The 25,089-nt window shown below is 42.3% G+C and overlaps 1 protein-coding gene across 7 annotated transcripts in view; it reads left to right on the plus strand.

Moving 5' to 3' along the window:
- The first annotated feature begins 260 nt into the window (after positions 1–260).
- The window catches only part of LTBP1 (latent transforming growth factor beta binding protein 1), a 202,107-nt gene continuing 177,278 nt past the window's right edge, over positions 261–25,089 (plus strand). For 2 of the 7 annotated variants that reach the window (XM_035557235.2, XM_035557252.2), the window contains exons 1-3: positions 384–861; positions 1,097–1,167; positions 17,389–17,677. In XM_035557235.2, the coding sequence (XP_035413128.1) occupies positions 419–861; positions 1,097–1,167; positions 17,389–17,677 (803 nt within the window). In that variant the 5' untranslated portion in view covers positions 384–418. Of the gene's footprint in view, positions 862–1,096; positions 1,168–17,388; positions 17,678–25,089 lie in introns of all 7 variants that reach the window. The other 5 variants (XM_035557280.2, XM_035557270.2, XM_035557261.2 and 2 more) reach the window with 5 other exon arrangements.

Here is a 25,089-nt window from a genome sequence, read left to right on the forward strand (position 1 = left end):
TCCCTCCTCCCCCTCCGGCAGCGCTCCCTCTCCCAGAAACTCTTAAAAAGCGTTTTTTCAGCCCGGGCCGGCTCCGAGAGCGCTCCTTGCTCGCTCTTACAGCCCTCTCCTGGCCCCACGGACATCTGCTCGCCACCGCGACCCCCCCCCCCCCCCGAAAACACCCCCTACCCTTCCCCTGCTCCTCCTCCTCCGCTCCCCCGGCGATGCTCCGGTGCCCGGCGGGGCAGGCAGCGCGCTGAGCTCCGCCAGCGGCTCGGGGGGCGGGAGGGGGCAGCCCCGGCAGCGGGCCGGGGGCAGCGGCAGGAGGGCGGCTCTTTTTCCCCCCCCTCCTTCCCCTCCCCTCACCCCCTCGGGCTGCGGGGATCCGCGCAGCGGGGGGCTCGGAGCTCACCGCCCGTGGAAAAAAAAAAAAAAAATGGCTCGGCTCGGCTGGGGCTTCCTCCTGTGCGCCTGGGCGCTCTGCTCGCCGGCGCTCGGCGCTCCGGAGAAGGGCAGGCTGAGGAGGATCGCCTACGTGCTGCACCCCGGCCAGGCGGGCTCCTCGGGCAGCCGGCACCAGCGCCCGGCCCTGCTGGGGGGCCGGCAGCAGCAACAGCAGCAGCAGCGCACGTTTAACGTCCAGCTCAACGCCCGGTACAGCGGCGGCACCGGCAGCCTGGAGCGCAGCCGGCGGATGAGCAAGCCGCCCGTCCCGCTCCGCCTGAGCCCCGCCGGACCGCACGTCCCCCCCAACCCCGCCGCCTCCTTCGCCAAGCCGGCCCGCTTCAGCCCGCGGCCCAAAGCTCCGCCGAGCCCCCACGCTAACAGCAGCAGCAGCGGTGCCGGCCTGCCGCTCCGCCAGAAGCACCAGCTGCCGGGGTAAGGCGCCCCCCACCGCCGCCGCCCTGAGGGACGGGGCACGGCGGCGCTCCCCGTCGCCCTCAGCCCCGTTAAGCGACCCCCGTCCCTCAGGAGCTCGCCCCGGCGCTTTGAATCCTTCCCGCCCTCTCCCTCCCGGCCCAGCGCCCGCCCCGCCGCCCTCCTGGGGCTGCGGAGCGGGGCCGGGGCTGAGGTGGCCCCTGCGGACCCTCTCCCCGCTGTGCTCTCCCCGCAGGGTGAACGTGTGCGGGGGGCAGTGCTGCCACGGCTGGAGCAAGGCCACGGGCTCCCAGAGGTGCATCAAACGTGAGTAGTTTGTGATGCTCTTCCTCGGCGTCGCGCAGGGTGCTGGTCCTAAGTCCCTGCTGTCTAACCCTCTGCTGAGGATGGACAGCATCCCTCTTGGGTCTGTCCTCGGCACAAATGGAGAAGGAGCTCGGCAGAAGGTAGTGTTTGGGGGGGGGGGAAGCCCCGAGCTGATGCTTTGGAAGGAATTTTTGTTGAGCAGGGGCGTAATAGGGTAAGTAACCTGCTGGAGAAGCAAAGGTGGGGAGCGGGGAATTGCCATGTGCACACGCTGTCCCGTTGCCAGCAGTGTCTGGTAATCCCGTGTCTAGGCTGTATGTAGTTTTTGAAGCGATGATCAAGGCAAAGGAGATGGGTTTGCTCCTGTATGGGAGCGTGCTGTTACTGGGATGTTTAGAAATGCAACACGTGTCCATAAAATAGCCCTGTGTAGCTAGTGCTGTCGTTACCAGGTTGTACTTTCTGATGCAAAACAGGAAGGATCTCTGCTAATTTGGGCAGGGTTCAGGGCTGACTGCAAATGGCTAAACTGGAGTTATGTTGCCATGGGAAGAGCTGGAGAAGGCAAGAGTGGCATCCCTCTCCAGGAAGCCCCGTTAGGTGTCAGCGAGATCCTGCAGGTCTTGGCACGTTGCTGTAGTCCAGCAGGACAAACTTCTGTTCCTGAGAGAGCTCAGTGCTTTCAAGATGCAAACTGTGTTTGGGAGCTTTTACAGGGGTTTTTGTCTCTGTGTGGGATTTTTCACAATAGGGAGCAATCACATTTGTAATCCTCAGAAAGGTCAAGTACCTTTGACCTGCATGGAGCTGTTGCTGAGGGCTTTATTACAGTAGGCTGTTAAAGACAAAACTTCACAATTTCCATGACCAACCTAAGTACGTATTTAAGGTAGTCCTCAAAATTTACCTCTCTTTTTCTTTTGCTTAACACACCTGACAAGTGCTAGAATTATTTCCTTCAGCTTACATTGCTTGAGACATTACTTTGAGGCTAGTTGCAGAGCTTAATGAACACCTACATTGGATGAAAGACTAACAAAAGTGGGAGAAAACAATGTAACTTTAGGATATTAAAAGTCAAAAGCTATTTAAACTACAATGTTATTGTCAATCAATTTTATTTTTGCTATCTTGAGCAAAAAACAAATCTCCATCTTTGGCTTTGAATCAATCTGTCTTCCAGTAACTTTTCTTTCTAGATAATTTCAATGCATCCTTTTAAACCTTTGCTTACAAGTTAAGTAGTTTTCTTTGCTTTCTCTTATTTAAGTTCCATGTTTTCAACTTTCCCCCCATTGTCATCCAGCTGTTCTTTCTGTCTTCTTTCTTTATTCTTTATTATTTATATTATTTATTATTTCTTAGTCCTTATCAGGACTAAGGCAATTGGATTTTTGTGGGATAGCCCATTTAAATCCATCAGTAACTATGGGAATTAAAGTAGTTCGAGGAATCAGGCTGCAGATAAAGAGTTAAAAGAAAGCTGGGGGGATTTTCTGTTTGACCTTTGTTTCTCATTTTGTGTCTCTGCTATTGGGCCCTCCTTTGCATTAAATACTTTTGCTGCCTGCTCTGATGCCTCCCAGCAGTGGTAAAACACACTTGGCTTGAATCTTCTTGGTTTTACCCCTATTTTGGCAGCCAAGGGAAGCACTAAATGGCCTGAAGTCGTCTGTTTTGTAACTTAGGAAAACCATGAGATAGCATTGACTTGATTTAGCTGTGGAAGATTAGTCTCCCAGTCATAAAAGCCAGACACCTCTTTTTCTTGAACCTCCTGATGTTTTGTTCAGGAGAACAAAAACCCTATAACCAAACAAATGTTAACCCCTTTGTCTCCTATAAAAATAAGTGATTTTTTTTCAAGTCAGATAGCAAACTGTCAGTTTTTGAGGGGATCGTTCCAGTTGTGGATTAATTGTGCCACAAATGCAGGCACACCTGAGCTGACTTCATGCAGAGTCAGTTTGGATCTGTCAGGGTTTATTAGCTCAGGCTCAGTATCGTTTTAATAAGCTATTTGGCCTCTAGGGCCAGCTTATATTCTTTTGCATGGTGCAAAGCCTGAGCTAATAAACCCCAGACCTGTACTGGCTCTTTCCAGGGCCAGCCTCCATTTGTCTGCATCAGGCTTCCAGCACCAGAGTGCTGAGAGCTAGCTCTGATCAGGAGGCTTATTAGCTCAGGTGTGATCCCAGGCCGCAGCAACCACTGCGTGTTTTTGGTCTGCTGCACCTGTGTCAGTAAGCCTGCCTGTAACCCACGGAAATAGGGGGCGGACTGAAGAGGCATGGTCTTGCAGCCCAGGCATTGTTCACCTTCCCAATTCCCTTCCTCTTGCCGGAGGTGTTTGCTGGATCTGTTTCCTCATGCATGGAGCTAGGGTTGCGGCTGCTGTTCCCTGGGGACTCCTGTCCCAGGCGGGTGGCTGCCTGGCTGCTTGTAGCGGCAGCCATGTTGTGTTCCCTGGTCCTGGTATGTGAGATATTTCTGTGCGGGTCACAGCGCAGCATGGAGGAGAAACGTGGACTTTTCAAGTCCCTTTTCTAACTTGTAGTTCAAAGCTGAACTGCTTGTTGTGTTGACAGTCCTCATGTTGAAGTCTTGTGGTCTGTCCTCAGAAGGTGAGCTTCTGTGTTCCTGTTAGCAACCTGGTGAGAGTACCTACCTTACCCAATTCTAGGCATGTAGATTTTCTCCACTCTGTGCTTAATATTTCAGTTTTACGTTGTAAAGCTTTATCATGAGAACTTTTTCAAACTTGGTGTGACTTTGCTTGTGAAGAACTGCGTAATTTTAACTACAGACACGAAATCATATAGCTCAGTCTTCAGAGTATTCAGAATTGCTTTACCCTGGGAAAATGACTTCAAGCCTTCCAAGAAGACCTTTTTGAAATGTTCAGAACATCCACCTTTGGGTAAAGATGAAGGCGGCAAAAATTCAACCATGGCATTCAACACTTTGGAAGGTTTTAGGCACGTGAAAGGGTTTATGACTGATTGTCTTACAGCCGTAGTTATCAGAGGTTATGATCTGTGTAAGAGCAATAATAAGATACCACCAAGGCTGGAGACGCTGTGTTTTGTTAATACTTGTTGCATTACTAGAGCATTATACAGACGTTAATCAGCTCTCCAACATGGCTGTAAGGCAAGTAAAACCTAGAGCGTGGGTTTTAAATTATTTATTTCATTTATGAAAATTGAACCATAGGTTAAATGCGGCCTTGGACAAGTTATAACAACTAACTGGAAGACCTAAGCTGGAAATTAGGAGTTCCTGTCTCTCGACTGCATGCTTATCCTATTCAAACCTCTTGTCTATTTACTTGCTACTAGATTTGTATTGGTTAATATTACTTCCTACGAAATATGCTCTTCTGTTTGTCTTTCTCTTAATGATTACAAAGAATCGTATTTCATGTTGGGAAGTCAAGAAAGAAATTGTCTGTTGTATGCAGGACCTGATATCTCCAAAGAAGTTTTAACAGGACTGCCCCTTGTTGTACCTCATCTTCTGAGGTCTGTAATGTTTTGTCTGGAGTATTAATGTGAAATGTTTGTGAGCATTCGCAATGTAAACTGGATAGTTTAAAAAATAGCACTGCCTGGAGGAGTTCTAACTTCTGCTAAAATAATGCTGTAAATTAATGAATGTTAGTGGGAAGGAATGAGCTGGTTGTTAAAGGAATGCTGAAATGTGTGAGCTCCTGTGCAGAAGAGTAAGGAAGGCTCATATGGGTGAGAAAGTGGGCTTGGCAGGGTTATGTTCAGTGTGAAGCTCATATAGGGAGAGGAATGACTAACTGCAGATACAGAATCCACATGCATCAGCCTTGTCAATTAAGAAAGGAAAAAGGCTCCCATCTTTGTTAGCTGAGGGGGTTGTGTGTGGGCATGCGTGTATTCTATGGATGGGCATGTGGTGAGGATTTGGGAGCTGGAGCCGGCCTAGGTTCTCTGAATGGGGCCGTGGGGTTCTTTCCTTTCCTTGTGTGCCCAGACACCGTGGAAAGGTCATCAGAAAATAAGACAATCTGCTGTCTCTTTAATATTAAAAGATTATTTTGTTTATTCTCTATTCTTCTGAAAGGCTTCCTGACAATGTTAAATAAATGTGCTAGATAAGCAAGACTTGATTTATTTTTTGGAATAAGAAAATATACAACAGTAGAGTCTCCCTTCTGCAGGAGACCAGAAAGCTGTGCTAATACTCGCTCTGAGGAAGGTCCCCTTTGTTCACTTCCCAAATCTGCATGGCCTCTGCTGTGTATTGCTGTTCAGCTGTCCTGTCCCTAAACCTTCAGAGCTATGCTTTGGGCTGTCATGGAGTTCACAAGCGACAGCTCCATTTCTCCTTCAGGGCGAGGGCACGTCGGCTTAGCCGCTGCTTCCAGAGGCCAGTTGTGCGGGGCCTGGCTGCAGTATGCACGAGGCTGCTTCTAGCTTGTGCTCCTGTCTTTTCTTGGGGGAGCTGAGGGAAAGGTTGCATGCTTAGGTCTTGTTCTGACCTAGGGCTTTGATCCACACCTGGGAACTGAGGAGCATACGTGGGTCCCACCCAGTTTAGATGTAAAACTGCGTGCCACTCAGTATTTGCATATTGGTGGCTGAGAATCTCCTCTGTCTTCAGTTCAGCTCTGAGAAGTGGTGGTATCCAGGAGAGCTGTACTTCTGATGACAGCAGCGAGTACTTCAAATGCTTGCAGCTGTGTTTCTTGGAGGTTTTCTGGTCATAAATGGTTCCCAAGGCTTGTTCTTAATCAGTGTTGTGGCTTAGAGTTTTACCAAGTTCTGTTTATTTACGTTGTGTATACAAAGCCCAACTACAACGTACTCTTCCCAAATGTTTCTTCTTCACATTTGGAGATCATCATCTCAGTAAAAACAGTATCGATCTCCTTCAAGTTATGTCTAAAGTTATGTCAAAATTGAATGTTTGAATTTTAAAGAGACATAATGTCTGTGACCTCATGTGACTCACCTATGCATTAGTCACTTATGTTCTTAGATGTTGCTTTAAAAGACCCTGAAATTGAAAAACTGAAAGCCATTACTCGAGTAGCTTATTTTTTTGCCTGTGCTGTGGCTGCTACTATAATATGTAAATAAAACTTTTAGATCTCGTATATGAGGAATAGCCTGGCTTGCGTAGTGAGTCAGCCCGTCGTGGCAGTTCCATGTCACTTTATTGTCACTTACTGTCCTTGGGAAGGAGGAAAGAAAGGGAGGTTCCAGGTTCTTGCCATCGCTGACTTTGTCTACGTGCCAGCGTGGACTAATGGGAGCAGATCTACAGGCTGGAACCCTTGCTTTTGATGACCTGAGGCCCATGGTATACCTGTTTCTGGGTTTAGTATTTATTTTGAAGTAGGTGTAGTCTGTTCTCATGGAGTGAGCACCGCTATGAGGCTGAATTCCATTAGGTGCATTCTTGGAGCATTCACTCTTTTGATGTAGCTGTTTAGATTTCTTTTTCCAAGTATATTTTGTCAGGATCTAAAATATACATAGTGCCTGTGCCTTAAGAAGGCCCCACAATGTGAGTAAAACCTCAGCAAGTGTGACTGATTGGAATTGCTTCAAGAGAGGATCCCGGTGCAAGCTAAAGCCTGGCGCAGGCATGGGGCTCCCAGCCACATGCAGGAGTGGGAGGAGAAACCCACCTACTGTTTTCTTCGTGACCCAGGTGTTATTTTACTGGGAGCAAAGGAGGTTATGATGATATTATGGCTTCTATCTTTTTTTATACAAGTACTATGTGTGTGTAGATTAAAAGGAAACCAAACCCACAACAAAAAATGCACAGAAAAAAGTCTTCAAAGACATTTCTGTAGGGTTTGTACTGCCGTACTGGAGCAGACAACAGATTTGTTGACACGAACTGCTACAGCCAGCTATCAAAGAAGCAGAACATACGGTACAGCTGTGGTAAATCTGCAGTGGACAAAAAGCCTTGAACGCTTTCTCTGTTAAGATATTATCAGAGGGAGCCCAGAAAACTGGTTATGTTTCTTTTTTCCCCTCTTTCCCCCTTCAGATTTGTCAGCTGTGTTTACTTTCAGTGTGTCTGTAGTTTGGAAGTGATGCAGAAAGCTGTGCGGGCTCTGGGTGAGCGCTGTGGTGGACGCAGCGATGCTGCAGTGCTCTCCTGGCTCTGCTCGAAGCAGGGACAGCATCAGTGCTGGCAGCCAAGTGACCCTTATAGTACTCACCTCACCCTCGCATGGTACAGCCTGGACTGTTCCTGCCTTCAACACCTGTGTCTCTTTCGTCCCATTTCCCAGACAGTGGCACTTGTACCGTAGGGCTGCTCTTCCTGGCAGCAGCGTGCATTCTCCTCAGTGTCCCCCCTCTCCCATGCAGGTGGGAGCACAGCGAAGCCTGTGGGATCAGCAAGCCTCCTGGCCTTCAGAAAAGAGTGGATGCAGCAAGCTGTAGGGTTCTGCACTCCATCAGGTCTTGGGAAGAGGTTGGGTGCAGCACCCCTAGTCCCTTCGCAGGCTCCACTGTGAAGTGCTGCATTTTAGAGACTGATCCTGCCTCAAAGCAGGCGCAGATCCCCTAGGAGTTAGGAGGCTGGTGGAGAAGGATGCAGCTGGCCCTCAGCTGACTCCTTGTTCAGATATTGCCCTGCCCAGTGTTAGCAGACTGTGGCTGGTTCATGTTGGCAGGTGAGGCTGTCCAGTAACTGATGTGGACTGATACTGGCATGGGTTTGTTTTTTTCTGCCTTAGTTTTTTTGTTCTGCTTTTAAAAGCATCTGTATTTCCCTTGTGTAGCTTAACTGACTCCCAGAAAACAGATCCTCTCCGTTGACTACAAAAAGAGCCACTATCTCTCCATGTTTGTCACTGCACACAAGAGAACAAGGATTTTGAGTTAGCAAGTTGAGATGTTTGTTTAAATACAGAGCTAATAGTAGTTCTGCTCAGCTGTGCTCTCTTTGTGAAAAGCAGGCAGTAATGTCTGTATCAGTCCAAGGTTCTGGAGAGCTGCTCCCTGATAGAGGGGCATTGATTTGTCCTTTATTAAGACTTGTTTTTTCCATAATCCAAGTCAATTATTTTATTATTTCTAGGTGGCAGTTCAGACCTGGATTTCTGAAGAAGCTCAACTTCACAGTGAACTTGTATTGAGAATTGGTTGGGTTTACAAAAACTTTATTGTTCTTAACATCTTAATTACTCCATTATGATTAATAGTCTTTTCTGGTATTTCTTTTCTGTAACACTTGAGTTGTCTGAATCCTGCATCCAGTTAAAATTTTTCAATTGTTTCTTTATTGAGTTTCTGTTGGTTCATTCAAATTCCAGTGTATTTCTTACAAAGTATTTTGTAACAAATTGAATAAACAGTGTAATGAGAGAGAGGTTAAAACAATTAAAAGGATTGCAGGCTGGAGCATTAACCACTCCAGCAGGCAAGAACAGCATCTAACATGTGAATCTTCTGTTTTCCTTAGCTTAGTCCACTCTGTAGTGAATTATCTTTTGCTGTTGTTGATGTAGAAATTAAAGAAGGATGTATATAGCATGTGAGAAATTAAATTTTGTTTCTAGTGTCAGAATATGTATAATTCCAATCTCAAAATATTGAATATTTAAAATGATCTCCTAGATTTTGCAGTCTAACTTAATTTATACTATATAAACCCCAGTAAACACAATGAAAATGCCAAGTACCAACTAGCAGAATGTGTTCTTATGATTGATAAAATGTGCCCTTTTTCAAAGGCCTAGCTCCAGCAGTATTTGAGTATAGTTGCCATAAATTTCTGATGTATTGTAGCATTTAAAGGTAATTGTATGAAGATATATAGAAAGTAATAGTACGTTATGTGGTCATTGTGCTAGGAGAGAAACTTGATTTTTTAAAAGCACTATTTATGCCAGAGGCATTTTTTTTGTTTCCCTCCTTTCATGGAGTTCATGTTTATATAGTCATCCATGTCAATATAGGAATGCTTCAGATGTTTGAAGTGGACCAGTGAAAAATTCCTATGTGATGCATGCTTTTATTTGAAGTATTTTTAGGGAAAGAATTTCTCTAAGACCATGTAGTTATGATAAGAACAGAGTTCCTGTGTAGGAAGACACAGATGGTCATAATGTTTCCTACATTAGTCATGTAGAGGTCGTGCAGGCTTTTTGAAGCTAAATAATCAGTAGAAATGGCATTAAGTAATTTCAGCTTTTCACAGGGTGCTCTCACAACACTGTCTCACCCTTGGTCACAAGTGCCTCTCTCCTCTGTCTTCCACGACTGTGTAGACATGTTAGATGTATTCCAGCTAAAATTCAGATGTTGAAAAAAGTTTGAAGAGAGATACTCAGATGCAGAAGTAGATCCCTGGAAAAGCACTAGGTGGTGAGCACCAAATGTTTCTTCAGTTAGCTTTTGGGTTTCTAGTTTCCAGTGTTGCATCCTCAATCCTGAGTTTTGCAACACTTACAAAGACTTAAGACTCAACGAGGTATCCAGAATAAAAGCCTAGAGGTATGTGGTGAGCTAATCAGTAGGGCGACTGGGGGAACAGGAAACCATTACAAACTTTGCCCTTCTCCAGGATGTCAGCACCATATTCAGATTTCTCTGAGGGAGCCAGGAAAATGCCTCTTCCCATTCAGAACCCCCAGCTCGTAGCCTCTCAGGAGAGAAGGGGCCCTTCCCTGCCTTTCTTTTGGTATCGGTAGGGGGGTCATCGCTCTGTCTTTCAACACAGCGGGAGTTGGAGGTGCCTTTGTACCATGAATTTTTATTTAGGATGCTCACTCAACCAAGATCTACTTAGGTTTGGTTTTCTTGTGTGCTTGAGGAATAGTAATCTTGAATTAATGAAATAAGAGACAGTATTTGCTATGCCTTTAACAGCCTATTCCTATGTTGAACGTAACCATAAAGGATTAGCAATATGTCATGGGCGGCATGGACCATGATACATACAGAACCAGTGTTTGCAGCAATTTAAGCTGTTGGAAGCTGGTGCTTTCTGCTTAAATTGATGCTTAACTATGTGTGGCTAAGAAGGGGAGAAAAACAACAACCATACATTAAAATTTATGTTCAAACAGAAAGGAAGGATCTACTGGATGGGCTCACTAGACGTGCAACACTGTTCGTTGTAGTGTAAACATTGTATGAAATTATTAGATACTCAGGAGTGATCACGACAAATGTTTTAAGTACAAACCAACAGTACTTGCTTGATAAAGGAGATCCTTAAAGGTGGAGCTGAGGCAAAAAGTTAGATCTGCAAGAAGCTTTTGGGACCATTTAACTTGTTTATTGCGAGTTTCTCATTAGAAAGTACTTTTCTCTAAATTTAGTTCTCCAAATGACTAATTCTTCCAAAATTCTTCTTCTTTAATTCTTCCAAATGAAGAAGATGACGAAATTAATGTGAAATCCAAGTGATGAGCATCTATATGGGAAGGCTTAATGATCTCAATCTGAGAATTGTCAGGAATTCCATATAGAAGTTTCTTCATGGCAAATGGACTTGTACCTTTGTTTTGATTATCTAGAAAGATATTAAAAAGATTTGGATAAAATATTATAACATGTTGAAGTTTTTATACTTACTGACTTAGTATACAAAATTTTGCTTAATTTATTAAGTTTTAGTACATTCCATGACAATGTATTTTCAAGCTGTTACAAACCTTACATTTTAGGTCTTGGTCCTGCAAATATTTATTTTTTTTAACCAAAATGATGTGAATGCATGCCCTGAGAAGTGCATACGTGTAAATCGGTACAAAATACTACATGCAGATGTGTTGGAAAGGTCTTCTAAACTTGAAGCCTCAGGGTAGCGTTGTTGTTTTATGCTTGTTTTTCTCAGAGAATGTCATAAATACAGCCATACCAGGCCTGATAGGTGCCCCTATAGCCCAGTATGCTGTCTGTGATGGCAGCAAGCAGTAGGTCATTAGGGAGAAATGCACAAAGGGATGAGCGTTTTGGGATAATTTCACAGAAAAATGCTTCCAGCATCTGGTGATTCAGGAACTTCAAAGTGATCCTAGTACCCAGGGTTAATCGCCCCCCCCCCTCTCTGCCACGTGTGCCACATTGAACCTGTTGCTAGCTGTGTCTGCGTGGTGCTGTCAAGACAGAAGAGTTGATGTTCACTTTTTTTTTCTGTTACTTAAGAGTTTGCAGCATTTTGCCATACTTTGTTTTCTGTACTGAAGAGCTCTGGGGAACCTTGGCATGGCTCACACAAAAAAGCTGTTTCCCACCTTTGATCATCCCAGTTGCCCTTCCAACAACCTTTCCTGGATTCTCCTGCCAGGAAATCCTTTTCAAGATGAAAGCACCAGGATGGTATGCAGCTGCCCAGGTAGGGGGAGCTATGGGTGCGTGTGTACAAAGGGGCGTTAACAGTGCTGTCCTGCGTTGTTACTCCTGACTCCTTATCCAGCAATTCTTAATACTTGTGGTTTTTTTCATTGTGTCTGAGCAATGAGCTGATGTTTTTATGGAGCTACTGACAACAGTTCATTTGAGAGTGGTAGTGGTCTGCTTGAAGATCAGCAATTTAGTGTGAAGTTAGGATTGCTTTTCCCCAGTGTGTTCACATTTATCTACACTGAATGTTATCTGCAATTTTACCACCTAATTGCTTGAGGTGTAAAGTCTTTCTGCAGTTTTTCACAGTTCATCTGCATCCTTACTGACTCAAACAGCTTGCTACCTGATAAACTCAATACAGCTCACAACTTAGACTTGGTTTGTATTTGCATAGCACTCTTTGTATTGAGGAAGAGCTGGAAGAGCTTTGGCCCCATCAGGGATGGTCAAGACACAGGGATGGGCAATTCCTAAATGGCCTCTGGGACTTCACATCTCTAACTCAAGTTTTGCTGTTGTAGAAACTCTGAGAACAAATGAAATGCAATGGTGTATCAAAGATAATAATGAAATGCAATGATGGATAAAAGCTTTGTTCAGAGAACAATCATAGCTTATAATAAAACCATCCATGGGGGAGCAGGATGAGTATAGTGCAACTCTGAGAGAGAGCTGAGCAATATGAAATGGGCTGGTTAAACAACAGCAGCCTGTTAGTCACTGTTGATTGCTGTGTGCATGACTCAGTCACGTTATGAAGGGATTTAGAACAGGGTGTCTCTGCAGGTATGATTTCCCCTAAAAAAATAAAGAAGTCCTTGATACATATCTAAAAGGTGTTACATGCACAAGAGTATATGCGATGTTGGACGTGTGCTACTCTTCTGAAATTGCTCTGGATCATTTTCTGTTTATCGGAAAAGATCCCTACACAAGTCTCTTCTAGAAGTGCCATTGGGGTAACTTAAAGTAATCGTTGTACTGTTGCACTATTACCTTTGCTGATGTTTTTGCCAGGAACTGTTGGTTAGTGCTGTTTCCAGATGAAAAAGAAGGCAAAACTCCATAACTACACTCTGTGGAGAGTCGCTTGCTGATCCATGGGTGTGCTCCCGTGGTGCAGCAGTTGCTGCGATGTAACCACACAACGAGAAGTCTGTTGTCCATGACCATACCATGGCAGGCAGGTGGGGCTTGCTGCACTGGGAGAAGAAAAAGCAAGGATGTTAACAAGCAGGCATTTATTAATTCTGCTGTGTATGGGTCAAACTTCCTTTATTTTTAGTAGGTACAAATTGCATGGCCTTAAAACTCCTGAGGAAAAAAAAAAGAAAAAAAAGAACAACCCAAAGAAGCCCTGTGTTCCTTCACCAAGTTACGCCTATGGGAGGTGAGGTGAGGTTAGTTATGTCGCCTGTGCCCAGCCTTCTGAAGTGGCCAACTTCCTTGGCACAAGAAGTTTTGGCTGCTGAAACTAACAGGTTCAAAAAGCAGATCAGTGAATTCCTGGCAGAAAATTCTGTTGAGGGCTGTTAAACACAAAAACAGTGCTCTTGCTCAGAAATTGCTGAGCCTCTCATCGAAGGCTGTAATGGTAGAGGCTTTTACTGCTTCTCATCCAGTTCTTATACACGTCCTTAAGTAGCCACCTTAACCATGGGGGAGAGAGATGAAGTGCATCTTTGATCTGACTCAGTAAGGCCAGTCTCATTGCTTGCATCTTGCCAAGCTTCAGTTTTGAATTTGTAGTTGTGACCACAGCACTAAGCCTATTACTTTTTAACAGGGGCGTATCAGCCCATTTTTCAGTTTTCAGCTTAATTCTTCCATACGCCAGCTTTTGGAAGCTTAGCTTTATGGAAAATAATGGTGTTTTGAGTTGGATGTGCCATTATTGTTGTCTTCAAACAAAATAATTAGGTCATGCATTTGGCACATTACAGCTGTCTTGAACGTTTTTAAAAATAAACTGCTGTATTGTATCAATTAAATGTTCATTTTAATTCTTTCCTAAAAATGTGATCCTCTTCTTGATTTTGTGATCTTCCGTTATACAATGTTCATGAAGAACTTTGATCAAAGGGTTGATTGTTGTGAAGAACTAATGGGTCGCTTTTCCAACCTGCTGTCACTGATCACATCATTTGAGACAAACTGAGTCTAACATATTTGCTGGACCTGCTGATGCTTGTTTTGTTATAATGCCAGATGTTAGAGTAATGCAGTTCGTCCTGCAGAGCTTTGTATGCTTTATATATCTAAATAAGAGAAACTCTGCTTATGTTGCTGTCAGTGAAGTAAAACTCTTTGAGTCTGATTTAAAAAAAAATTAAAAAATTAAAAAGTCATTCCAAAACAGGTTCTACTTTCACCTGCATAGTTTTAAACTCATTAGGTTCACTTTATAAGTGATTAAGAAGTTTTGTTAGGCTTCTGCAGCATAACTTTGGTTCCTAACCACAGTTTAAAAAAAAAAAAAAAAAAAAAAAGCCCTGCGTTTTTCTCAGAATTGTCTTTTATGCAGTTATAAATTTTTTTCACATGTTTTGAGAATTAGGAGATAGCAGACTGGATATTTTGTTCCAATTCATCTGCAATTGACACTGTCCATTGCAGATGGACTCACAAGCTTAATCGTATGTTTAATTTCAAGAAACTTGTTGAGAAGCCTGTAGGCTTTATGGATGCACGTCCTTAAACCTCAAGAAATATCCTTTCAATATGAACTTTTTTCATGTTGTAAAAATAGGACTTTTAAAACTATTTTTTTTGCAGAAACATTTCTTTCTTTCTGAAGCACTGCAGACTGTGCCCAAACTGTTTCCCTGTGATCTCGACGCTGTTCCTACAGATGACCAGGGTGATGGGGTCACAGTTCTGGTATCAGAGTCCCTCCAGAGCCTCTTATCATAGTGCTGTCCTCAATGAGGAATAATTCTTTATGAACACGTCTCTTAGATTTCTATTACCTGGTTATTTCTGTTTGAAGATATATATCTGTGTTGTCACTATCTGGTAGCATGTTTCTCTCCAGACTGAGAAAGAGAAAGTCGCATCAAAAACCTGGCAGATGAAATGACCTAAAATGTGGTGCAGATTGTTGTTTTCACTGTATAGCTGTCAGATTTAGCAGCCTGTTTTCAATGTTTTGCACTGCAGTAGAGAAAAAAGTTGCTGATGCAGCTATTTTCATAGTACATGGAGTAGGAGATGCCACGTTCTTTGCTTCCTTTTTATCTAGGCACCAGGAGTAGCAGAGACCTGTTAGCCAGCAGCAATGAGATCTTGTGTGCTCTCTTCCAGTGATGAACATTTTCCTTTTTTTCCTTTTGTCTTTTTTTTTTTTTCAGAGCAATCCTGAAAGGGGACCTCATGCATAGTTGTGGAGGAGGTGTGTTGGAGTGGCCTGGTTGGCCTTCAGTCATACATAACTAGAAATACAGGTGTTCCCTTCAAAGAGCCACATTAAAAAGGGTTTTGAAGTTTTGAAGAGGTCCTGCTGAATGTGTGCTTTCTTTTTCCGCATGTAAAAAGAAATCTTTCAAAGGATCTTGTGATTTTACATATTTAGTTATCCTGAAGTATTTCCTTTCAACAATTACCAGTAGATTGGGATAAGGGAAATCCAAGGGGTGTCCAAGGCTGTGTTCAACAGTTGTGTGGTTCCAAGCCCTGGAAAGGTTGCACTCTGGCTTTCCCAGCTTCCGTGGCTTTCTGGTGCATCACAATGCTTAGGGTAGCTAGTTTCCTCTTTTTTGTTGGCTTTTTTGCTTTTGTTTTCCCCAGGTAGGTTTTTCAGTAGTTACCATTCAATTGCGGCTCATGAAAAATTCCCTTTTGCTCCACTTCTTTGGTCAATGAAACTTCATTAGAATTTAAGGTCTCAGAATCTGTTTTCCAAAGATATAATCCATTTCAGTCATGTGTGAATTTTTACTGTTCGTAGCAAAATCTAGGTCTTAAAGGCAAGATGCAAGGAAGAGTTTGTTTATATATTATAACATATGCTCGTTGTAAATCCCTTCTCACGTTTACAGTGAAAATTTTCAGCCTTCTGGCAGTCGAAGGCAATACACACTTTCCAAATAATCAGAAATATAAAAAAGCAAACGACCACTTCTTGTTCCCAGGGAGACGTGCAACATGTAATTCAGCTAGTTCAGTCAAGTAGCGTTCAAGAGGAGATAAATTGCTGAACAGCACATGGAAGGGGGGTTTACATGTGAGGAGCACACCGTGTAAATGAAGTTGTGTGTACGTAACTCTAGTGCCCTGTGCACAGATGGTATACATGATACATCTGTACCAGCTGGTATTATCAGCTGACAAGTTGCACCAAGTTAACACAGTTCCACCCTAGCAAGTTTTTTCTAATGTGTGCTTGTATGTGTACTTTGTATATAAATGCATGTATAAAAACTTGATTAAAGTTCCAAGTGCTCCAGTTTGACTTTATTTGTAACAGGGCTGTGTACTTTTTTCTAAATTACTTTGAAATTGGATATACCTGAGTATGGTATAGTATCATATGTTATGGCTTATGATATGGTGTTACTTATTTTAGTAAAACCTTTAGCTTTTGATCTGGCATATTGTTTTGTCTATGTAAAAAGATCTGTAACAACAGTAGAGGTATGCTCAGTTTGAAGAGGCAAAGTGTGTTGCTCAGCAGCGTATCTTCTCATAAAAGCTTCATTGTATACCATCTTTAAGAGAAATGAAAAAAAAATTTGATATTTTAATTCAAATTGTATTTTGATATTAAATTTAATCCTCTGGATAAGAAGATACTGGTTTTGCCATCTTTGTTATTTTAACATTATCTAAATATAATAGCATTGTAAAATTAAACATCCAAAATAAATCCTGAAATGAGGCACATACCTTTGTAGTATTATGTATACATATGATCAGCAGCTGCTTTTACGTTTTTTCATTTTGTCTGTAAGGTTTGCTTCTTCTCAATATTTCTTGCTCATCCAGAATGGAACTGATCCTGTTTTAACTAGATCTAGGAGATGGCTGTTGAGAGTAGGCTAATTATTCAGACTCCCTCTGTAGCCAGTGGATAGAGCAACACAAACAGAGCGTAACTAATCCTGTGTGAAGCTGGGTATCTGAAAGTGAATTGTCTTTTGAAGAAACTTATCCCTCTGCACTGGTGGTACAAAAGAGCATACAGCAGCTAGTGCAAGATAATCACAAACACCTGTCTGTCGCAGCCCCTAGGTATAGCTATGTCTTTGTAGGATCAGCTTGTGTGTCTGCTTTTTCTTTTCCTCTTCCTTTTTTTTTTTGTTATTATGGTGTTAATTTCAGAGGGAATTGCATCTTGGCTTTAGAGGGGGAAGGGTTGAATCGTTTCATGCCTCTGCATCATTTTGGTCATCTCTGATGTGACTGTAATGATTCATTCTGGGTGCATATAAGGGATCTGTGATTTTAAATAGTAGAATGAATCCAATCCTGGATCTGCAGTAAAATTGTATAATATGCCTATTTTTTATTTTTCATCAGTATGCATTTTGGTTGTCATAGTATAGGGAGGCAGCATGTAGGGAAAGAGTACAGAAGACTAACAGATTTTAAACAGTGCTGTATTTCTTGATGTTAACTTGCACATTTCCTATTTTTTAGCTCACCAACATTTTACTTTATTAAACTGTTCAAATGTTGTGCATGTATTATGTAGGAGAGCAGTAAAAGCTGTTCCAACTTACAAACTCTTTTGTGAAGCTTAGCAATGTTAATATTACTGCAATTAACACTAGCAATTAACACTTTTTTTTAATTGTGGGGTGGGTTTGCATTTCCCATCATCCTTTGTTTCACAGGTACTTTTTAAAATGTTTTTTCATAGCTAACTGTGCACCACCATGCCAAAATGGAGGGATGTGCCTGCGACCTCAGCTTTGTGTGTGCAAGCCAGGAACAAAAGGCAATTCCTGTGAGGACACGGTCATGCAAGACACGTCTTCCACTGAAGGCCGGAGCCCTGTTGCTCCCCCATGGCCCATACCCCAGCAAGCTGCCCAGCAGACCTTCTCTCGAAAGGTGCAGGTCCCACCAAAGGTTGGCCCTATGACTCAGATGGCTTTCACCATTAAGCAGAAGCCTCCTGTTGGATTACCTCAGCAAATGCAACCACAGTAAGTGCTTCGTGTTTGTTTTCGCTTTTCAAGAAGCCCAATATATTGGATTTATAAAATATTGTTCCTTGCAAATGTTTTCATATAGTCACACTTGGAACCTTTCACTGATTTTTAAAGAACATTTTAACTCTAAGACTTAAGTGGCTCCTTGTGAGCCAGATCTTCTCACCTGAATAGATTATCCCTTAATATCATTCAGCCTTATTTTTCTTAGAATAACAGTGCTATATTAACTTCACAGGAGTTATTCTTAATTTATGCTGCTGACTTCCTGAGTTTAACCAACAACAAATTCCCAACACTGCATCCAACACTGCATAAATGGGGAGAGTAAGCTTTTGTGCATGTGTTCTGGGTTCTCCCTTCTGCTATCAATACACTTGTCCCTCCCCCCCCCCCCCCTTTTTTTCCTAGTTATGTTTTTAGTTTTATTACAATGGATACTTCTGTTTGCTTGCATTTGAGGTTTAGGTCTGTAGCTGCCTGTCATAGGAAGCAAAGAAACACACCTATTGTCAGAGATTTTTTCCTCTGCCTCCAGGCTTCAGTATTACTTTCATTAGATGAAATACTTCAAATCAATCTGAAATTTCTCTAACTGTAATGTTGCTTATTTTAATGTCTGACCTTAACTTGTTCCAGGGTTGCACATAATGTGGGGGGAGAGAGGTGCACAGAAGCCTGGTGATCAAATTGAGTGGACAGTTTTAAGGTGTCTGCAGCAGCTGCTGTACTTCCAGATTCAGGTGAAGTCAGGCAAAATGTGTTGCCCTCTGAAGATGTCACTTTTGGATAGCTGTAAGCAGGATATAGTCCATCTTGCTTCCAGCCTCAAGAGCAAGATTATTGCGACTGGGAGATAAACTGTTATTTCACTTGCCCAGAATTATAAAAAGTGAAGCCAGAAGGGTAATGTGAGATTATACGAGACTGCACCTAAGTAGTTATACGCTCCTGGTGACAAAGTACATCTTGCCACAACTCTCCAAGCTGCTTCTGAGAATAGAAATCACTGGGCACTGCCAGTGATATCTGGTGCTTACCTCTGTTGGGTTCCTTCCTCCTAAACCCTTCTGATTCCTTCTAGTGGTGTCCTAGTTTGTCTAAGTGTGAGGTTATAAGTAAAAACAGGTTCACGCATCTTGTGTGTAATAGGAAGAGGAACTTAAATATTTAGAGTTCCATTGGAGTTCTTAACCCCAAGCCAATAGGTTCTTTGAGAAATGTAGAAGATGAAGGAGAGGGGGCTTTAAGAACAAATACACTTAAAGTCTTGAAGGACAGAGAAATTGCCACCCAGTTTTAGTATTTTGAAGTACTCTGAGCCCACAGTGAGCAGGGTTATTAGAGTGATTAATATGAAAGGGAAATTACCAGTAAAATAATCAGATTGCTCTGCTCCCTCCCATACAGGCCAGCAGGACTACTAATCCTCAGCACCTGGCTTCTGTGCTTAGCCCCACAAAGTGCAATAGAGCAAATCATTACAATGAGGCCAGGCAATTCCTATCTCTTCAGTTCTGATTCCTGTGGAGTATACTGTATGTCTTTCTGCCTCTTTCTTCCTTCCCCCACACAAAAGCATTCCCAAGGAGCTCTTCCTCCTATTGCAAGAAACACTAGTTTTCCAAATTGGGTAGTAAAACTTTTTTTTTTTAGAAAGAAAAAGGCCGTTCTTGCTTGGGGAAAAAAAATCTGTCCTCTTTCACCCACTCAAACTGTCCTTAGAAGGAAGGGGCTTGTGGATGGTTCCAGGGAAGACTTGTTTGTTTTCCGTTATTCCTGGAAAAGCTGGGTTCATGGGTAAAGGGTTCCCTTCATATGAAAAAAGACAATAAACTGGTATTTTTCCATGCTACTGTGGGTCGCCAGGCTTTGATGCTCAAAGTGTTTCTAAAGGGTACTTGCAAGGGTGCCATGCTTTACCGAAGTCTGTTTCTGATTGCATGGGACAATGTCCCATATGTAGAGGAACTGACTTCAGACTGAAAAAAGTCATGTTGTCTACTATCCAATGAGCCTCTGCATGCTTTCGCAAACACTGCAAACCCAGGTGGGCTTTGTTAATGTGACCCTTCTTAGCCTAAGGATTTTCTCCTAGATTTAAGGAGGCTTTTTAAGGTAAATGGGATTGCTAGTCTTTGAGATCACATGAAGATAAATCACTTTCAGACAGTTCAATAATAGAGTGGGAGAAAGGGTAACTGAGTCTTTGTAGTCACGAGAAATCCAGCTTATAGCCTTAGCAAGAGCCAGACACAGGAGCCAGGAGATGGAGAGAAAATGAGCTGTTTGACAAACCTAAGTGGTTGTATAAAACAAGAAGAAGGTGCATGTTTAGATGTAACTATTGAAATTAGTGCTAGCAGTAGTTCTCATGGACTACCAGGGTAATTTACAGGGCTAAAGGATCCTTGTGAGGTCAGGGCTCTACCATTTGTGCAGAGCAAACAGGCTAGTTCCTGTTTCAGTTCCTCCTTTGAATGTCTCGTAATCTCATGTGTTGTATAAGGCTGCTCAAATCTTGTAGGAATGACTTTTTCCTGTTCCCACTCCTAGAAACCTAGGAAAGGTTATGGTAGGAATGGAATTATCCGCTGTTGGTGCAGTTGATACGCTAATATGGGTGCTAAAGTGGGCGCTGCTGCTATGCTAAGCTGTCAAGGACTGGTGAGAGCCAGTGCAGGACCCAACCTGGAACACCAAAATAAGCTCCTATGAGAAGGTCCTTGTCTCTACAGTGCTTCTCTTTTGCCATCCTCTAACTTTTATGTTTTGTTTATGAATGCGGCTTTGCTAACTTCAGTCACTGAGATGTGTTCTTATGTGTTTTCGTGGGATTGTGGTAGCAATGATATTTAGGGAAGGAGGAAGTTTACGTATTTCTTCCCAGAGATCTCTTTTTGAGGAACAGGGTGCTGAACAGAAGGAAACCTGGAGAGAGATTCATTTCCTGGAATATCTTGGATTTAGAACACCCAGACACTGTCATAGCCCAGAGCTGGGGATGGATGTTGTCAGGTACAAGGCCTCATCTTGGAAGAATGTTAGCAAAAGATGTAGATGGCTGTAATTGAAAACAAGTGATGTCTTGGAAACAAAAATCTGCTTCTTATTGGAACCTGTTGGTAATTCTGATCTCAGTAACAGATGTGTTTTCTGGTCCTGAGTTGCTGTGATAGCTCTCCAGGAACTCCAAGTGTTCCATTCGCATCTCATTCTCTCACATGTTGGCAACAGCATAGCACCAACGGCTTGATTTTCTGCATTTACCAGCTGTGGGAGTAGAAAATAATGCCTTTTTTTTTCTTTTGAAGTAAGCTTTCCATTACGGTTTTGAAAATGGTCACCAGAAAGTATAGCATCAACCAGCCAAAGTTCAGTAATATGCTTAAATGCCACAGCAGTGCTCCTTCAGGCAATAGCAGCAGTTTCAGGAGGCAATTGTTGATGAAATGTGAAAGTTTGTTTTTGTACTGGGCAAAGCGAAGGTCATCAAAGGAGGAGAGGTGGATTCACAGCCTTTAGGTGACAGAATTGGGATTACCAGTGTGTCTAATGCACCTGTCAATGCTTCCTAGGAGCTCCCCTCCAAAACTGTGTTCTTGGCCATGTTTTTACAGGCAAGCAGATCACTTGTTAACTTTAGTGAATCTGATCAACCTGTGTATTACTTTTTTCCTTCTGTTCAAGAACGTAATATTTTCTTCCAATAGTTCCTTAATTCTTACTAATTGAATAGGGATAAATGTGAGATTAGTGTGAATTTAGATTAAAAAAAAAACAACTGAGAGGAGAATTGGCCATGCTGTTGTGACCCTACTGAAATCAATGCAGCAATGAACAAATGCAGCTCATGCAGTGTGCTGGACTCGCCTCACTATGTCGGTATCTTTCTTAATTTGGGAAGCCTGAAACTGGATATAGTACTTGAGATGCAGTCTCAAAAAGACCAAATAGAGGGGAATAACAAGTCCCTTGACCTGCTAGCTATGCTGTTGCTATCACAGCCCAATATATGATTGGTGTTCTTTGCTTCAGGGGTGTGCTGATGACTTGTTGAGCTTGTTGAACAGAACCTCAGATTGTTTTCTTTGGGGATGCTTTCCAGTCATTTCAACACCAAACCTGTGCTTTTACACATGGTTGATGCATTTCAGATACAGGACTTTGTGTTTGCTTTTGAGCTTGCAAGCCCATTTTTCCAACCCGTCAAAATCCTTCAGCCCTCTGGTATAACAGCCAACTCCTCCACACTGGAATTGTCTGCATACTTGCTGAGACTATTCATTTCCCCTAGACAAGGGGGAAAAAAAAAGTTGAACAATATCAGTCCCAGTATTGATCTTTTCAGGAAAATGCCTAGTTACTCACTTAACCTCCTGCAAGTTGGACTTCATATGACTGATTACCATCCATACAGCCAGGCAGTCCGGGCAGTTTTTCACCTGCTTTATAATCCAATTATCCGTGTTTCACCAATTTTTCTCCAAGAAAAATAGTTAGAAAGTAAGAAAGATTCTACAATCTAACAGAAGGCTATTAAAGCCCTTGCTAATGTCTGGCTTAAAAGCATCCATCACACTTCTTCCGTGCACTGAACTAGCCATCTCATCATAGAAGTCAAACAAAACCTAAGTAAACAAACCAAAATAACCCAACTTTAAGCTAAGCTAAAACTAGAAAATCTGTGATGGCTTCTTAACTTCTGGAAGTTGTACTTCGGTTGTTTTTATTCTCTGTTGGTGACCCTGATTCCCTTCAAAGCCAAGAAATTGTATGATACCCTACCTTCTTTCTTCAGGAGACGAGACCATCTCTTCTCTCAGGGAACACAGAGGATCTGGAAGGAACTGAACTGTAATTCCAATGATAACATCTTGGAAAATCAATTTTTTTCCTTCTAGGCAAGATATTCCATATGAATATTCTTAAAGCTGCTTTTTTTCCTTTTCTTGGTGCAACTTGGGTTTTAATCTGTGTACTTAAGCACGTTCATGTGTGTGTGCACTTAGGACTGATACACCTAAGCACATACTTGAGGATATTGAGTATACAGAAGGGCCTGAACAAATCCTTGGTTAAGAGTAAGCCACGGCTATGCTGTTTGAGATGCAATTACAGACTTTTACCTTTTGCCTTCAGAGCCAGGCTACTAGGTTCTGCGCTCCTACAGCCCAGTCCTGTAGGTTTTATTCCAAGAAAAGAACATCTAAATGCTGAGATAGGATCAGCACCATGTGCTTTGCAACATCAGGGAACTTCTGCTTCTCAGGCTTCAAAATTTAACTCCAGTGGTCAGAGGTGAGGTTTGTCCATCAGTTCTTGAGCCCACTATTTGCGTCACAGAGAGGTGGAAAACTGGTGGTCTGTCTTCAGTGGTAAGCTGATGGCTGCATCCCTTTAGTGTAGGCTTCTAAAAAGTAATGTACTCCTGCACTTGTTATAGGTTCATTAATGCTAGGTGGCTCCAGGGAGAATCAGGAAAGTTAGTTTTCCATCGTGAGCTATTTGGAATGGATTCTGAGGTGTCTTTGAATAATGCTTGTAACAAGAGGCCTGCCGTAGGGAGCTGCGGTGTACTGAGGTATTCATAGGTCATTAGGTTTTTTTCCTAATCAACTTGAAAAACATATATGCAGGCTGTTTGTCTGTATTGCCCTGTAAGACGCATTGCTTTCGAGAGAGAGTTGTTGTACCCTTCCTTCCCATGATCCCAGCAAATTGAATGCACTCCACAAGGTGGCCTTCACTTTTAAATTAGCTTGTCACTGAGTTACTGTCTTCAAGTGCTACTGGAACATGTTCACATTAATGTTCACAACAGCAAAATACAGACATAACGATGTAGACATGCTCTGTGTGTGTAGAAGTCATTGCCTCTGCTTTTGTAATACAGCTTTTCCGTAAAGATCATTATTTCAAAAACTCTACTGATGCTTTCAGTTTGGTTGAAAACAGGAATATAAGCCACCAATCCAAACATTAGTGTTTTTCAACATTTTTTTCCTAGCTGAAAAACCATGTGCCTGGCCATTCAGTGTCTGCATGAAGATGCATAATAAGTGGATTTAATGAGGAGTTAAATGCTATTTGTTGCTGTGTTGCAAACTGGTGTGTGAGCTTTCAGTGTGGCTTTTCCACTTCATAATTTTTGAAATTGTGCTGCTATTATTCTTTTCTATTTATCGAGGAAGTATTTCAAAAGATGTTGGCAAACAATATGTGGTTTAATGCTTAATAGTCCCTAAAATTGTTGGAGTTTTAATATATGCAGAGCTTCACTTTTTTCCCAGCAGCTTGCTGGGACTAAGGTGCTGCATGGCTTTTCATGGGTAGCATTACAGCACGTTTTCAGTTCCAATAAGGATGGTTTACTTTGTTAAATTTCAGGTTGGGATAATGCTCTTGTCTTTCCAAGACAAAAGTCTTCCCAAGCATTCAAAACACTTGCTTTAAAAAAGGATGGCTCCATTAGCAATGGTTTGTGATACCAAAACATCTATTCAATAATTTTATACTTGCAGGATGCTTTTTAACCTGCTCAGGTAGAAGGAGTGAGACGTTTGTTCCTAAAAGCAAACTACTGCGCAATGACAGTGATATATAGGACACGGATGAACTAAAACCTTTATTTCAACTAGCTGTTACACTTGGAGCATGTAAGAATAATAAGCTAATGGGACTCATTTTCATGTCATTTTCATTCCCTTCTCTACACAGCTGTAGGACTAGATCTCAGGAGGCTGATTTGGAAAACCAATGCCTATTGTTAAAATACATCTGTACCTTTAACATCCAAAGAAAGAAAACCAAATTGAGAATAGGGTTTCTTGCTGGTCTCATATATATGATTTAACAGTATTCTGTGTTCAGAAAAATGTTTTTTTCTTTAGTGTTAAAATAATCAATGAACCAGGAATGTTTTCCTCTGTTTTAGGGATATTAGAGGAAAGGCTTAGTATGTTTGTAGATGTGTCTGCCTTTGTTCTTTGTATCAGCAATTTTGCTTAATATTTAATCTTCAGCCCTTCAAAAATAAGATAAGCTGCAGGTATCATCTGGGGTTTTTTTTGGTCTTGGATATTAGTACAACTTCTGTTGTTGTCTAAACACTTGATCTATATTGAGGGTTCATTCTTAATAACCTTATTAAATAGATAACAAAGACACAAGGAACCCCTCTTGAGGCGTTTACTTAATTTTAGCATTTTGCTTCTGTAGCAGATAACTAGATGGTTCAAGAATCTTTATTCAGAGAATGATGTGGGCTGGCCTTAGACAAAGACAGACATATTTTCAGGATTGGACCTGTCTGATTAATGACAAATGCCTCATTGATATCTCATCTATGAATAGCTTGCTTGGCTCATGACTTAGGATCCCCAAGAGACATATACTTCATCTCT

Source organism: Cygnus atratus, chromosome 3 (genome assembly GCF_013377495.2).
Source record: "Cygnus atratus isolate AKBS03 ecotype Queensland, Australia chromosome 3, CAtr_DNAZoo_HiC_assembly, whole genome shotgun sequence".
Taxonomy (NCBI): domain Eukaryota; kingdom Metazoa; phylum Chordata; class Aves; order Anseriformes; family Anatidae; genus Cygnus; species Cygnus atratus.